This window comes from Saccoglossus kowalevskii, chromosome 13 (assembly GCF_978046115.1).
Source record: "Saccoglossus kowalevskii chromosome 13, keSacKowa6.1, whole genome shotgun sequence".
NCBI classification, from domain to species: Eukaryota; Metazoa; Hemichordata; class Enteropneusta; family Harrimaniidae; genus Saccoglossus; species Saccoglossus kowalevskii.
In genome coordinates, this window is record NC_140653.1 from 33,389,521 (window position 1) to 33,405,927 (window position 16,407).

Genomic DNA, 16,407 nt, shown 5'->3' on the forward strand with positions numbered 1-16,407 from the left:
GCCTCGTAAACAAAAGTGTCGCGTAACTGTCCGGACAAGTGTAATCTTTTTAATATATTCGGGTGATATACTACTGATTCACCCAAGCTGTGATATACCACCTATAAATATTGATCACGTCGACCTGTCAACTCTGTTGATAACAACTCGCAAGTCAGTGATCACTTTGAAAAAACAAGCTCGTCTCCTTAATGACATTCAACCGCCGTGTATTCGAAGTAATGAGTTACGTAATGCTAATGATCAAGTTAGTCTAAATGGGGAGGAATGTGTGACAAAGACTGTGATCAACACTAATCCGCCAGATAACTCGGGCTTTATAATGCAAGGCAGACGTCATCACCGTCAGAGACATCGCAGTTATACTGATGCTGTCACTAACGGGCTAAACGAACCCACTAATACCAAACAACCCGATCCGACTTATAAAATTAGACGCAAACCACGGGATGACACTCGGGTTCGCACTTGCAATCGTCCAGATCCCAGCGCAGGTAATGTTGTTATCGGAACTCGCAAAGGTCGTCAAATGTCTGTAGTGCAGAAACGGATGAGTGTGTTTATTCCCAGACTGGGTCCGGAAACCACCACTGACCTGATTGTAAATTATATTGCCAATAATATGAACATTAGAAATGTGGAATGCCAACGTTTAGACACTAAGTTTGACACTTATGCCTCGTTTTGCATAACAACAACTGCACCCAACTTTCAGCCAATCATGAACGCAAGTGCTTGGCCCCAAGGAGTTTTATCCGACGTTTCTTTTGTCTTGACTGCTTTCATTTTTTTGTGTCAGATAACAAAGTTGATACAAATACGTTCATGCCAGATAAACAACTGTACAGTTTTGAATTAATGACCTGATTAGATAATGGTCCACGCACTTATTATAACCATAACCTTTTAATTTAATTCTAATCCTAATCCATGGCAACTTGTAAGGAATCTTCTTGTGGGTCCCATACAATTACCAATGGGTCTAATTTCAAACATTTCCCCACACGTAAGTTTCCTCTGTCGTCAGCCCATAATTCTTCATGTTATTTTGATACCGATGCGCAACTGTCGCTTGGTAATGAATAAATATGTGTGGTTGAAAATACAATAATTGTCAGTCTGTTTAATAGTCAATGTATTGTTTATAATGCAGATAAATAATACATTGGTTTCTGTTGTATGTGGGTAGAATTATTTCGCTCTATCAAGGGCAGGATATGTAATTTTCTCAAGAGCTCCACGATCTTATCAAAATACTATTGAAGGGCCTTGAATTGGCAAACATTAGCATATTTATTATCATGAATGCGTGACATTGGCATTAGATTCATTATCGGATAATCGGGAAATCTAATTTTGATAATTACTAGTACTACACTAACTCCTCACATCCATAAATTCTTGGTGATTCTTCGATAATTCTTGTCTTAGGAATGTTGTGACGCGACTAATGAAAATTTACTGTGGTCTCTTATGCTCTGTGATTGTATGCTCTGTGTGATTTTATAACATTCATATTACATTGGGTTCATACACTCACTTCATTTTTCTGTGTTTTAAAAATAGTCTCTAATATTATTGTCTAAGTTAGTTATTGTCCATTTTTATCGGAGAATACGTAAACAACTAAAAACCTATAGATGAAAACCGTGAGACAACCAAAAACAACTGAAAAACCCTGAGACAACCGAAAACAACTGAAAAACCGTGAGACAACCGAAAACAACTGGAAAACCCTGAGACAACCGAAAACAACTGAAAAACCGTGAGACAACCGAAAACAACTGAAAAACCGTGAGACAACCGAAAACAACTGAAAAACCCTGAGACAACCGAAAACAACTGAAAAACCGTGAAGCAACCGAAAACAACAGAAAAACCGTGAGACAACCGAAAACAACTGGAAAACCCTGAGACAACCGAAAACAACTGGAAAACCCTGAGACAACCGAAAACAACTGAAAAACCCTGAGACAACCGAAAACAACTGGAAAACCCTGAGACAACCGAAACAACTGAAAAACCCTGAGACAACCGAAAACAACTGGAAAACCCTGAGACAATCGAAAACAACTGGAAAACCCTGAGACAACCGAAAACAACTGAAAAACCCTGAGACAACCAAAATAACTGAAAAACCGTGAGACAACCGAAAACAACTGAAAAACCCTGAGACAACCGAAAACAACTGGAAAACCCTGAGACAACCAAGACAACTGAAAAACCGTGAGACAACCGAAAACAACAGAAAAACCCTGAGACAACCGAAAACAACTGGAAAACCGTGAGACAACCAAAAACAACTGAAAAACCCTGAGACAATCGAAAACAACTGAAAAACCCTGAGACAACCGAAAACAACTGAAAAACCGTGAGACAATCGAAAACAACTGAAAAACCGCGAGACAACCGAAGACAACTGAAAAACCCTGAAACAACCGAAAACAACTGGAAAACAACTGAAAAACCCTGAGACAACCGAAAACAACTGGAAAACCCTGAGACAACCGAAAACAACCGAAAAACCCTGAGACAACCGAAAACAACTGAAAAACCCTGAAACAACCGAAAACAACTGAAAAACCGTGAGACAACCGAAAACAACTGAAAAACCGTGAGACAACCGAAAACAACTGGAAAACCGTGAGACAACAGAAAACAACTGAAAAACCGTGAAACTACCGAAAACAACTGAAAAACCGTGAAACAACCGAAAACAACGGGAAAACAATGAGACAACCGAGGCCCACATATTTATTGATGCCTGGAACTGCCTGAGTTTTTATATAAAAATTAATATACAAATTAGTAATTGAACCAATTACGTAGAATTCCCGATGCACTTCAGATCAGCCACCATTCTTGTTGGAGCTTGGTACTATTAGACATGAATGTGAAGCCAACAATTTTTGATTAATAGTACAAGTACTAGAAAACGCCTATTGTTATGCAAATTAGAAATTCAAACTAGCTAATCATTTAGAACCTTCCGAGCAGTGCAGATTAGCCCAAAAATCGCCCCGCGATCGCATCGTCGTACGCCACGGCTTCGGCCTCTTTTACGGCATGCCTACTTGTACTTCGTTGAGACTCGAAGCGGAAATAAACTCTAGCGGTGAGAATGAGAATGCGAGATCGAATGCTAATCATATTAGAAAGGAATTTTATTTAGCATTAGAAACCTCACTAAGAAACAATGTTGAATCTTCATCACTAATGAATAGTTTTCTTAGAGGGGGGTTGAATTATAGGTTCAATTTCCTTTTTGGTGATACACTATGGAACATAAATGAAAATGTGGGAAATACCTCATCAGCTTTAATTAGGAAATATGTAACTGATTTATGGCAATATAGAAAAGAAATGATAAATGTAATTTAAATATATGTATTACTGTTTTCATGCTGCCGATACAAAGGTTGAATAAACATTATTTATTATTATCGAAAACTGGTGTTTTCTAGTTGGTTTGTTGAGGGCGCTATTTGTATGAGCCCGTTCGCACCCGCAAAAAAAATATTAGCAATGCAAACAACAATGGAGTGAAAGTAATTCTACTAAATGTGAGCGGCCAGAATAACTGTGTAATATTTGAATCCGACTAAACGAGCAAGGACGGTCTGTCAGTTAAAATAAGTGTTATAGACAGCGATACGTTCACAGAATTTTTGTTTGCATCTGATTTTTACCCGGGACATCGCGATATTATCACGATCACCGCCCAGGCAGCTGTTGCGCTTTCGTCGACCAAAATGTCGCTATCGCTTTGTTTGTTCCTCGGCCTGCTTCCATTCCTGACTATCGGACAGCAAACTTCGGTAAACGTTGCTTTAAACAAGCCAATTGTAGCCTCAATTACATGCGGTGCGACACCAGAGGATTACTTTGGTCACAGTGAAGCTCGTAAGCCTCAGAATGAACGGACGGAAGAAGTGTGCGACCAAAATGTTCCTGAGTTGGCTCATCCACCGGAGTACATTGTCGATGGTGATCCAAACACATGGTGGCAGAGCACATCGAAACTCAAACTTACTGAGTTAAATATGGTGTTTCCGGATTCCAAAATCACCTTGGAGCTAGGACAGGTAAGGATTAGTATTATGAAAGTAAAAATATAACAGTACGTGTTGAGGTGATAATATTACATCATTTTTGTATTTGTGTTATTACAAATCTATTTAATAAACAGCCAAATTTACACTATTATACATGCATGTTTTTTTTTTTTTATTGTGTTTTGTTGGTTTGGGTCGGACAAGCCGTACATTTTTTAATTGATATACTTTATCATGTATTAACCTCTATTGTCTCTATAAGGTTCATTATTCATAATTTTAATTCAAAATTTATTTTTAATTTTACTCACCCAACACAACATATACTCATCATAGACAAGTTTAAAATAGCTAACCTTGTGACCTTTACCTGTAGAGCAGGCAATCCTGGGTGGGACTGCTATATACCAGTTAGCCACTCCCAATAATATGCATTGAGATGAGTAATAAAACACTTCTTTTGAATTATCATATTTGTTAATTTTTTCAATAATAATGATAATAATAGTAATATATTAGTTAAATCAATTTACTGAATAATATTTGTTGAATTAATTTATGTAATATTATGCTTTAGTTTTCAAATATTTTTCAAAAATACTATGCTGAATTATTTTTTCAATAAAATGTTGTGAAATAATTGACCAGTTTATTAAAAATTATAAATTCATTTAAAATTGGTTTAGTTAGTCAATTGATGTATTTAAATTTTTTAGCTCCGCTGTCGACTTTGTCGAGCGTAGCTTATCATATGAGTGATTTTCCGTCGTTCGTCGTCTGGCGTCCGTCGTCCGTGTCAATGTTTTACTTTTTCGACTTCTTCTTGAAAACTACAAGCCTGAATGCTTTGATACTTGGTGTATATGTACCTTGGGTAGACCTCTCTCAGATTTGTTCATTTTGTAATGATATCTTTAGTTCTCTAATTTTGGTGAATATTTTTGTCATTTTTGGTAAAAAGTGATATTTTCGACTTCTTGTTAAAAACCGCAAGTCCAATTGCTTTGATATTACATATATAGGTACTACATGTGGACCTCTCTCAGATTTGTTCATTTTGTAATGATATCGTCAATTCTCTAATTTTGGTGAATATTTTTGTCATTTTTGGTAAAAAGTGATATTTTCAACTTCTTGTTAAAAACCGCAAGTCCAATTGCTTTGATATTACATATATAGGTACTACATGTGGACCTCTCTCAGATTTATTCATTTTGTAATGATATCTTTAATTCTCTAATTTTGGTGAATATTTTTGTCATTTTTGTTAAAAAGTGATATTTTCTTCTTGTTAAAAACCACAATCATTTATGGTGAAAAATGATATTTTTGAATTTTTGTTGAAAACAGCAAGTCCCATTGCATTGATACTATGCATAGTGTTCATTTTCTAATGATATCTTCTGTTCTTTAATTGAAATGTGCATTGCTAACAACGGAGCTATCTCAGCCGAGAGGCTGCTTGTTTAAATATCTTATCAGCTTACATAGTGCCCATCATATAATAAATAAAATTGTTGTTTTATGTTTGAGTCTATGAGAGATGAGCCTCTAATAAAACAACCCTCATTGTGACTTTAATAAAACAAATACTCTTACATCAAATTGCAATTGTTTCTAGGAGGCAACCCTCATTGTGACTTTAATAAAACAAATACTCTTACATCAAATTGCAATAGTTTCTAGGAGGCAACCCTCATTGTGACTTTAATAAAACAAATACTCTTACATCAAATTGCAATAGTTTCTAGGGGGCAACCCTCATTGTGACTTTAATAAAACATTTTTCATCATATTTTATTATGATTGACAGGAATATGCTATTGACAGTATTAGTATACAAATTGGTGACTCGCAGCGACCAGGACAAATGGGAATTTTCAAATCTCTTACCTTTGAAAACTACAAACAATGGATGTTTTTAGTGACAACACAGAATGAATGCTCAAAGTTTGATGGTGTGCAGTTCAATTTGGATGTTGATAGTTTAAACTCTGTAACATGTACAACATATGGAACTAGAGCACAGTCTGGAAATGAAACGGTAAGTTAGACAATTTGGATGTTGATAGTTTAAACTCTGTAACATGTACAACATATGGAACTAGAGCACAGTCTGGAAATGAAACGGTAAGTTAGACAATTTGGATGTTGATAGTTTAAACTCTGTAACATGTACAACATATGGAACTAGAGCACAGTCTGGAAATGAAACGGTAAGTTAGACAATTTGGATGTTGATAGTTTAAACTCTGTAACATGTACAACATATGGAACTAGAGCACAGTCTGGAAATGAAACGGTAAGTTAGACAATTTGGATGTTGATAGTTTAAACTCTGTAACATGTACAACATATGGAACTAGAGCACAGTCTGGAAATGAAACGGTAAGTTAGACAATTTGGATGTTGATAGTTTAAACTCTGTAACATGTACAACATATGGAACTAGAGCACAGTCTGGAAATGAAACGGTAAGTTAGACAATTTATTGGCTTTCATTTTTCTATATCATAAAAAGAACCCATTTTATTTTTTGCATATGATTTTTAAAATTGTTGATTAATACCTGAAGCCAATGGGATATTATGTCCATTTGCAGAGTTCCAAAATTTGTTTGTATATCCAAATATGGTGCACAAAGTGTAATTAGTCCCCGTTCAGGCGCAGCCTGAAAAGGGGACTTATAATTCAGGTTTTGTCTTTTTTCCGTCTCCAACATTTTCTCAGAAATTCTACAGCAGGTATCAGTGAAACTTGGCAGGTTGATGAATAAGTGTCTTCCGAGTATGCACGTAATTTTTTTTCCAGATCTGAAAATCCCAAGTGGGTCTTTTTCACGATTTTCATCAAAAATTACCTCTCCCGGCAACATTGACAGAACGTCTGCGCATGCTCAGAATAAATTGATTACTGTAAAATACTTTATTTTTGCTTGCAACATTTTTTTGCTATTTTCGCTGAAGGAATGTTTCAGTTAAAATAAAATCCAGCGAATATACTCTTTTCTTATATTTTACAGTCAACTTGTCAAAAATCAATGAAAATAAATTCAATACAAAACAGCCAGAAAAAGTCTTTTCAGCGAATGATAATTCCAGCTGAAATAAAATATTTTACAGTAGATTAGATCTGTGAGTAACGCTGCTGTTATTACGGCACGTGATTTCTCCATTGCGTGCAATTTATTATAGTACTGTTTATACATGTATTCTGTTCGGCTCAGTGGTCTCATTCACTAGTTGCTAGAAGAACTAGTAACCTTATTTGATTTCAAGAACTTCAAGAAGGCGGCATAAGAGACGTGTTTGCAAAGGTAAGTTCTCCAGTTTCTACAAAATTGAATGTATTTTGGGGTACGATTGGTGTACATTCCGTGACGTACGTACGGACGTGAATATTATGATGATTGCCAGCTTTATATTCTTGTGAAAAGCCGAAAAAGCAAACAATTGTCTCTAATCTACGAAACTAGTTTGTAAATTGTATACCCTGTCAAATTATTGTACACGGACGATTAATTCATGGGGACATAGTTTCAAGTTAGTAAATCGTTATCCGGTCTTTTGCTTGTGACGCAATTTCTGAAATATCCACAACTCGGGGGGGGGGGGGTGAATGTCCCTGTGTCGATCAATTTATTCATTATATAATAGTAGGTTGCATATGATTATATTCGTATTTTTATGTTGTGAGCATTAAACTGTTAGTTGTAATGAAGATTTTGCCGATCTCGTACGATTCAACATGGCCGATGTGCAGTGACAACACGTGTATGGACGTTCGGTCGAGTAGTTTGCAACGGACCATGAAATCGCCCGGCGTTTTTTCGGCATTTTTTTTTAGTTTTTTTTAAAAATATTTTAGATATTTCATTCACTCCTGGCGCCTAAAAGAGTCTACTTTATATTTTACCATAGTCATTGACACCTATTGTGAATAGCCCGAATGGGTAAGCTTCGTTTCGACAATGAGCTGTTATTTCTGCGAACAATGTTAAATTATTCTTTGAATGCTCAGTTTATATTTTGAAAACAACTAATTTTTTGATTAAAAAAAAATCATGTCAAAATCAAAGCATAAAGATCTTGCCAGAACATCGGTAAATCTACTACCGCGTTGCGTTCACCACGAGGTCACTGAACCGTCATTAACATATTTAAATGAGCCACGTGTAAATGAGAACAAGGCGGATATCTATCGCTTCGCGCATTTACATTCGACCGAAATCGTTCGTTTACGATGAAACTAAGTTGAATATTACTTCCAATTTATAAACATTCAACGAATTAAATTTTTGTACGTTATTATAATCATTACTGAATGATAATCAACAATTGCAATACTTCGAAAACAAGCAAGTTATTCACTTGCGAAACACAGAATGACCAGATTGTGCTACCGTGATCATTCGCTACCGGTACTAACCACTAAGCAAATGTATTGTATTTATTCGAAACCTCTTTTAGAACATACTTTACTTTTCGTTATCAACATGTGTATGTGAATTTTTTGGGGGGATTCAATTGATTATTCCAACATTTCGCGATGCCTATGAACCAAAGGCCTTTCACTCTTCTCTGAGTGTGACACCTAAACCAGAGGTTTTATGGTGTATAAATTGGCACTAAATGAAAAGGCCGTTGAACCTTATTCAAATTTATAAATACATGTTATTATGTATTTCATTATGAAAACTGACTAAATTAAATGTGATCTTATTTTTAATTATGATTATGATTTATATCGGTAATGACGTTTTCATCCAATATTAATTGTGCAATTGTTAAAATGCCTACCTACACATTTATTGTTTTTGTTTCTGTTGCCCTGAAATAGACATTTGTAAAAAAAAAAAAAAAAAAAAATCATGCTTGATTAAAATTAAAAAAAAAAGATGTAGTCATGTAGCCCCTTCCTGTTACCTGTTTTCAACTTCTTCCAAAGTAAAACTGGCGAAGCCTTGTAATTGCCATACAATCATCAACTGTGGGAAAACTTATGTTATTGAAAATCTTTATTTTGTTGTCTGTGAATTAATATAATATTTGAAATGGCATAATGGTGCAAAATATTCTCAAACAATCAGTCTTCTGATGACACTACACTGCGCATTTATGCACAGTCAGTATCCCAATGCGCGATCACAGCTTACTAAGTGATGATTGTGGTTGAAATGGAAAACTGAATACAAAAATCCAGTAATATCTCAAACGAATTTCCGTCTGCTGTGAATGCATGTTTCGTTGCATTAAATAAATAACCCAATTTTATGATAGAAGCTTGCAATCTTGTGCCATACAGGGTCAAGTGATTGAGCAATAGCAAATGTGATTTTATGTATTAGGTCATTGAATGTATTCAAAAACATGGTACCAATGATCTGAAATTTCAGGAGTGCTCGCGGAAGGTTTATCAATCCTGCGTATTGTCTTGTTCTTTTTCAATCCTGCATTTCAGTTACTAGAATTCATATTTTTTCTAATAATTCGTCCACTTTCAAAAACAAATATTTTTCCATAGTCGAAATGCTAGAAAAATACAAAACTACTGTGATTTCTTAGCGATACCTGTAGAGCCATTGTCAATTAGTTCGCCTGATCAACACAGCGTTATACATAGGACTGATATTGAATCACGGAGAGTAAAATCTGGTGATACTAATCCCTAGAACCACTCAGATTGGGACATATGTCTTATGAACCCACATGTGTATGTCTTTGACTATACTCATTTTAACCTATTTTTTTTTACAGTGGTGCTGTGAACTGCTTCAATTTCGCAAGGCAATTTTTTCTGGGTTCCTACAACATGGAGTGTCAGGGACTTTATTGAAATGTTGTACACAAATTTCACAAAATCCTGAATATATCTAGAAGTGAAAATTAAATGGTTTACAGTATTTTATACCCATTAATAATGATTGAAATGCAATAATATCACTGCACTAAAAAGACTTCAAACAATTATTTGTTTCTTCTCCGTTGAAGGGAATGAGCAGACCAACCTTTATCGCAACTGGCTTTCTTAATTATTACATGTACTTGCTCTGAAAACATAGCTTTTACAATTGTTTAAATTAACAGATGTTGTTCTATGTACAATGAATACATTTTAAATAATAAACCTTACTGTGTTAATAACAAATTGTATTTGACAACATGAGAATGATTCTGATGCCCAGTGGTGATGTTGAAACAAACCCAGGTCTTGGTAATATACTAAGACCTGATTAACAAAGAAGTCATGTACCAGTACATCAAGGTTCACTCAGATTTATGAATGCAGTTTCTTGAGCAAGTATACATGTATGACAAATAGTTTTGTTGCACTTGTGTACTCTGAGATTCTGAACATGGGTCAGTGGAAGTTTTTAGTTGTCAGTACAAAACTAGATCATCGGAAATTACTTTATGATGAGTTGTAACTACAAAGAGTACATATTTATTCATCTGTTTGCAGATGTTCCTTGTACAACTTTATAATCAAATAACGAGGACTGTGACATTTCATGTCTTGTTTTTCATGTATACCCCCCCCCCCCCCGTATATTGGACCCCTTTTCAGACCCTGTCCATAAAAACAGGGATTTATGGATTGACATCTAGTATGTGTGCGTCTGTGTGTGCATATATCTTAGACATGCCTGGACTGATTACATTCAAACTTCACACATAATATTATACATATTCACATCAATTAGTTTCATTATCTGAATTAAGATGACCAAATGGAGGCCATTTTTCACTGAAAAATCATCAAAATCAAGCATTTCTAGCATTCTGGAACCGGATCTATTGTTTACAAATGGATTTTGCTCAAATTTGGTACATACATTGGACATTATGGGGCCTCTGAGATGCTTTGACTGATTATGTTCAAATTTTTAATATTCATGTCATAGATATACAGATATATTTGACGATTTGCTTCAAAATGGCCGAATGGTGGCCATTTTTGTGCTAACAAAATCATCAAAAATCAAGCAATTCAGGCATTCCGAAACCTAGATCTTGATCGTTTATGGATAGATTTTGTTCAAACTTGGCACATACATTAGGCATTATGGGTCCCTGATGCACGTCATTTTGTTTTTCATATGCTATTCAAAATGGCTAACTGGTGGCCATTTTTCTTGGTTCTAAAGCCATATCTCTGACATACTTTGACTAATTGTGTTCAAATTTTGTATATTCATTATACATACTGTCATAGCTTCTGGATTTATATCTCTGACATGTTTATGTTCAAACTATATTACTATAAACAAAACTATATATCTTAAATTTGATAACTAACGGGGACTGTGCATGGCTTGTTTTAGTAGATTTACTTTGTCAGTGAAACCTAGTGAATAGTTAATGTATGTATAATTATAGGTACTGCCATGCTTTCTGGTGATTTAACTTCTGGACACAAAATTAATTCACCGGTAATTCTTATTGAATGTAGCATTATTTACAGATAGGGTTGAACATATTTAATTGATTTACTGTCTTCTTGCAGGTGCTGATCAACCCACCAGTTGTGGAAGGGTTTGAGGATTGGAGGAAAACTAAGTTTTTAGAATTTAGATTCTATGATATGGATTTCACATTTGGTTTCCTTGCTGATAACTATGTGAGTATTTAAAACTCTGTGGATTTAACGATATCACCTGAAAATAATGCTAATTATTTTACCATGAGTTTGTTTGCATTTTGTGAGGATATGTTTATTTATGATATGTGTGTGCCCAATGTAACATTTCAACTCATCAAGTGGAGCTTATCATATGAGTGATTGTCTGTCGTCGTCCGTGTCAACTTTTTAATTTTTCGACTACGGTACTTCTTGAAAACTACAAGCCTGAATGCTTTGATACTTTGTGTATATTTACCTTGGGTAGACCTCTCTTAGATTTGTTCATTTCATGATGATATCTTTAATTCTCTAATTTTAGTGAATATTTTTGATAAAAAGTGATATTTTCGACTTCTTTTTGAAAACCGCAAGTCTGATTGCTTTCATATTATATGTATAAGTATTACATATAGACCTCTCTCAGATTTGTTCATTTCGTGATAATAACTTCAATTTTTTATTTTTGATATTTTCAACTTCTTTTTGAAAACAGCCCAATTGCTTTAATACTTGGTATATAGGTATCTTTGGTGAACCTCTGACAGATTTGTTCATTTGATGATATCATCAATTCTATATTTGTTGCAAATATTTCTCTAATGATAAACTACCAACACGATTGATTTGATATTTGATGACATCTTTTCTGATGAAGTTAAGTTGATATCATACATATAGGTACCTCATTTCGTGATGTTATCTCTAATTCTCTAATTTAGATGAATATTTTAATATATATTTTCGACTTCTTGTTAAAAACCGCAAGTCTGATTGCTTTTATTTTATACATATAGGTACCTCAGGTAGACCTCCCTCAGATTTGTTAATTTCGTGATGATATCTTCGATTCTCTAATTTAGATGAATATTTGTCATTTTTGGTAAAAAGTAATATTTTCGACTTCTTGTTGAAAACAGCAAGTCCAATTGCTTTGATACTATACATATTGCTCATTTTCTAATGATATCTTCAGTTCTTTAATTAAAATGTGCAAATTTGATAACAGCGGAGTTATCTCAGCCGACAAGATTAATTAATTTCAGATATGTTTAAATATTTCTTACAATATAACATTGTTATAAGTCACTTTATCCTATTAATCAAAATTAACCAAAACAGGAATGTCTGTTCTTGATATTCAGTATTTTTTGAACCTTTATTAACTAAATTATTGTGGCAAAGCCGCATGTTTATTAGGTTCATTTTTACACTCCTCTCATATTGGTGTATGAATCAGAAGTATTTTGTTGAATTTCATTTATCAACATAATATTGTAATTCTTTGGCCTCACTAATTCCACCAACAGCTGCTTCAACAGTTCTATTGTTTGGATTCATGTTGTATTGAATTATGTTTTATCCTAAATACTCCATTTAATTTCACACACACACAACATATCAAACTATTACTCACATGAATTTAGTAAATTTTATCATTTTATTTATTTTTGGGCGTGTACCTGTTTATTTCTTTCTTCCCTGTTTTTACTCCTACTTTATAATAAATGCATTAACACCTCTCACGTAGTTGTATGACAATCCATTCTCACGTAGTCATCTATTCTGCTTCATTACCCAAATAAAGATAAATTTGATAAGTGTATGATTATATAAATTGTGGATGAAAATACTAATGGAGAATTTAATGTACTGTATCAGGCTAGATTTTCTTATTAGCTAGGTTTTATTTCTCTCCCCCTTATTTTTTCTCATTATTCTAACTTAATACCTGAGTTATATACTAGGGAATGTTTGCTATAGAACATGTTGCCTTCCCATACCAGTAATATTATCCATGCAGCACCAAACTTACTAAAATTACATCTAGTGAATATGCATCTGTCTAAGTCCCTGCTTTCTTATTGAAGATAAAACTAAGATTGTGTAGCTATTTTGCATGATTGTTAGTCAGACTTGCTGGAGTTTTGCTAGTTTGATTCATTTGATAAAACTAAGATTGTGTAGCTATTTTGCATGATTGTTAGTCATACTTGCTGGAGTTTTGCTAGTTTGATTCATTTGATAAAACTAAGATTGTGTAGCTATTTTGCATGATTGTTAGTCATACTTGCTGGAGTTTTGCTAGTTTGATTCATTTGATAAAACTAAGATTGTGTAGCTATTTTGCATGATTGTTAGTCAGACTTGCTGGAGTTTTGCTAGTTTGATTCATTTGATAAAACTAAGATTGTGTAGCTATTTTGCATGATTGTTAGTCATACTTGCTGGAGTTTTGCTAGTTTGATTCATTTGATAAAACTAAGATTGTGTAGCTATTTTGCATGATTGTTAGTCATACTTGCTGGAGTTTTGCTAGTTTGATTCATTTGATAAAACTAAGATTGTGTAGCTATTTTGCATGATTGTTAGTCAGACTTGCTGGAGTTTTGCTAGTTTGATTCATTTGATCTTTGCTTGCGCAATTTCTCTCTCTAAAGAACCTGAAAGTAATGAACTGTGCTGTGGGACATCCTGCTGTGTTTTAATCTGTTAGTTGACAGTATATCTAAATATTATGCATAGTGTATTGAAAGACAATGGTTATGACATAAGCCTATACTCAGTGTGCAGTATAGGTTACTCAGCTACCATGCATGTGAAGGGCGGGGTTATTTTACCATATCAGTTTCATTTTTGTTGATTCTTCATTGTAAACATCCAACATTACCTTTTCATAAAATATAGAAAACATGTTTTACATTTATACACTGAGATTGAGTATGAACAAAATATCATTTATATTGCGATGGTAACGGTATCCATACATGCTTTTGTAAAGTATATCTGAGGGACAACATACAAACATGTATATTCAACTGATGAAAATGATGCAAACGATTGAATGTGAAATTGATCCCCCTTTCTGTCGTGAGCATGTTGAGTAACATGGCAACCATGAAACATACCCGGGAACACAAAACTTGTCTTTTGTGAATGCATTGAAATAATCAACTCATTTTGTGTATAACAAAGAAGGCATTTTATAATTTCTAGTCCAATTGGTGGGTCTTGGTTAAGGTCTGGTGCTTGTGTTCGATAGAACATACCTAGTATTCAGTCTTTATTATGCCATTGTGATAGAAAGATGATCACCCAGCCCTCAATCTTGTCAATCTCAAACATAGAATTTAGATACTGGCATCCAATATTCAGAGTGATGTAATAATATTTAGATTATAAGTTTAGATTGTTGTCATGTTTTTTTTTAGCACCATTACACTGTGAAAGAGATAACTGTGATGGCAGAATGTATATGTAATGCACATGCCAATACATGTGAGTTACAGCCATTGCCTGATGATGCCAGTAAAAATGCTTACCAGTGTGTATGCAGTGATAACACTCAAGGTTTTGCATGCCAAGAATGTCTGCCATTCTACAACCAAGAACCGTATCAAACAGGAGAGAATGGATTCCAGTGCCAAGGTGATCTATAATACATGTATATATTTATAATCTATTGACAGTTTACAGCTAGTTCATATTTCTATGATGTGTTTTATGCATGCCATACAAATGTATTCTGACCATTGGCATTGGCAGTTGCTCATCTCAAAAGAATCATGCAACTTAGAAAGAGTTTGGCATTTTTTTACATTTACATCTGGTATGCTGTGCAAAAACGTTTAAGTCAAAATAAAGTTTTTGCTTCTCATCATTGCATATTTAATTTAAACGTGCACTTCACTCAATTTGTTTGCAATTATGTGCACCAGTGAAATGCACAGCATGCATGAATGTTTGAATGTTTTCTGTTTCAGAGAATCTTTTATCAGTTCATTTTAAAATCAACTTTAATATTTGATTTAAGACAATATCTGTTTAATGTTGAACATATATTTTGCTATTGAAGTATTGAATATTTTTATAATATGGAAAATTTTCGTCAAACGAAAAAAAAGTGCAGAGAAGGTGATTTTAATGTGATTTAACTAATCAACATGTGTACATACTTTTGTGTTGATAGCTTGTAACTGCTTTGATCACAGTGATAGTTGTTATTATGATATCAATGTTGCAACTCTTCAACAAAGTTTGAATGCAGATGGTATCTACTCTGGTGGAGGTGTATGTATTGATTGTGCAAATAACACTTCAGGTAAGAAATGATGACTTCTCAAATACTTTTCAAATATTTTTCAAGATATTTATTAAATTTCACTTGAAATTTTCTTCTTATGATTACAATAACTATTATTTGGGAATCTTATCAATCACTGTGTCAAGTATAAATCAAAAAGTGAAGTATTTCCCACCTCTTTCAAATCTGTCATAGTATCTACTGCACTCATTATTGGGATACTTTTACACAATCCATGTTAAATAATTTTGTAAGGGACATTGAGATCATGTAGTATTTTGTTTTGCCAAGTATTTCTTACATTTATTGCTGTACTATTATTTTTAGGAATTTTCATACAATTCATGTCGTACTATTCTAATAAAGGTACAATGAGATTAATACAGTACATGTATTAATTGAGAAACACATTGGCTAGTATTTTTCTTGTCAAATTTTGCTTAGTCATGTTGCTGTACTATTATTTTTATTATTTAACCTGTATACAATTCGTGTTATATTATTTTCTTAGAGACAGATTAATACAGAACATGAAGTATTATTACTTTCTTGTTCTTTTCCATTTTAGGTCAGAGTTGTTCATTGTTCACAAAATGTATATATTATTGCATTGTTTTAGAACTTACATATTCTTGCCATGCAAAGAAA

The 16,407-nt window shown here is 33.8% G+C and overlaps 1 protein-coding gene across 1 annotated transcript in view; it reads left to right on the forward strand.

Annotated features, from left to right (window-relative positions):
- The first annotated feature begins 322 nt into the window (after positions 1-322).
- LOC102804359 (laminin subunit alpha-2-like) overlaps positions 323-16,407 on the forward strand; it is a 100,789-nt gene continuing 84,704 nt past the window's right edge. Inside the window, exons 1-6 of the mRNA XM_085507415.1 lie at positions 323-494; positions 3,664-4,085; positions 5,869-6,099; positions 11,562-11,675; positions 14,888-15,104; positions 15,646-15,777. Of these exons, the coding sequence (XP_085363541.1) occupies positions 323-494; positions 3,664-4,085; positions 5,869-6,099; positions 11,562-11,675; positions 14,888-15,104; positions 15,646-15,777 (1,288 nt within the window). The remainder of the gene's footprint in view (positions 495-3,663; positions 4,086-5,868; positions 6,100-11,561; positions 11,676-14,887; positions 15,105-15,645; positions 15,778-16,407) is intronic.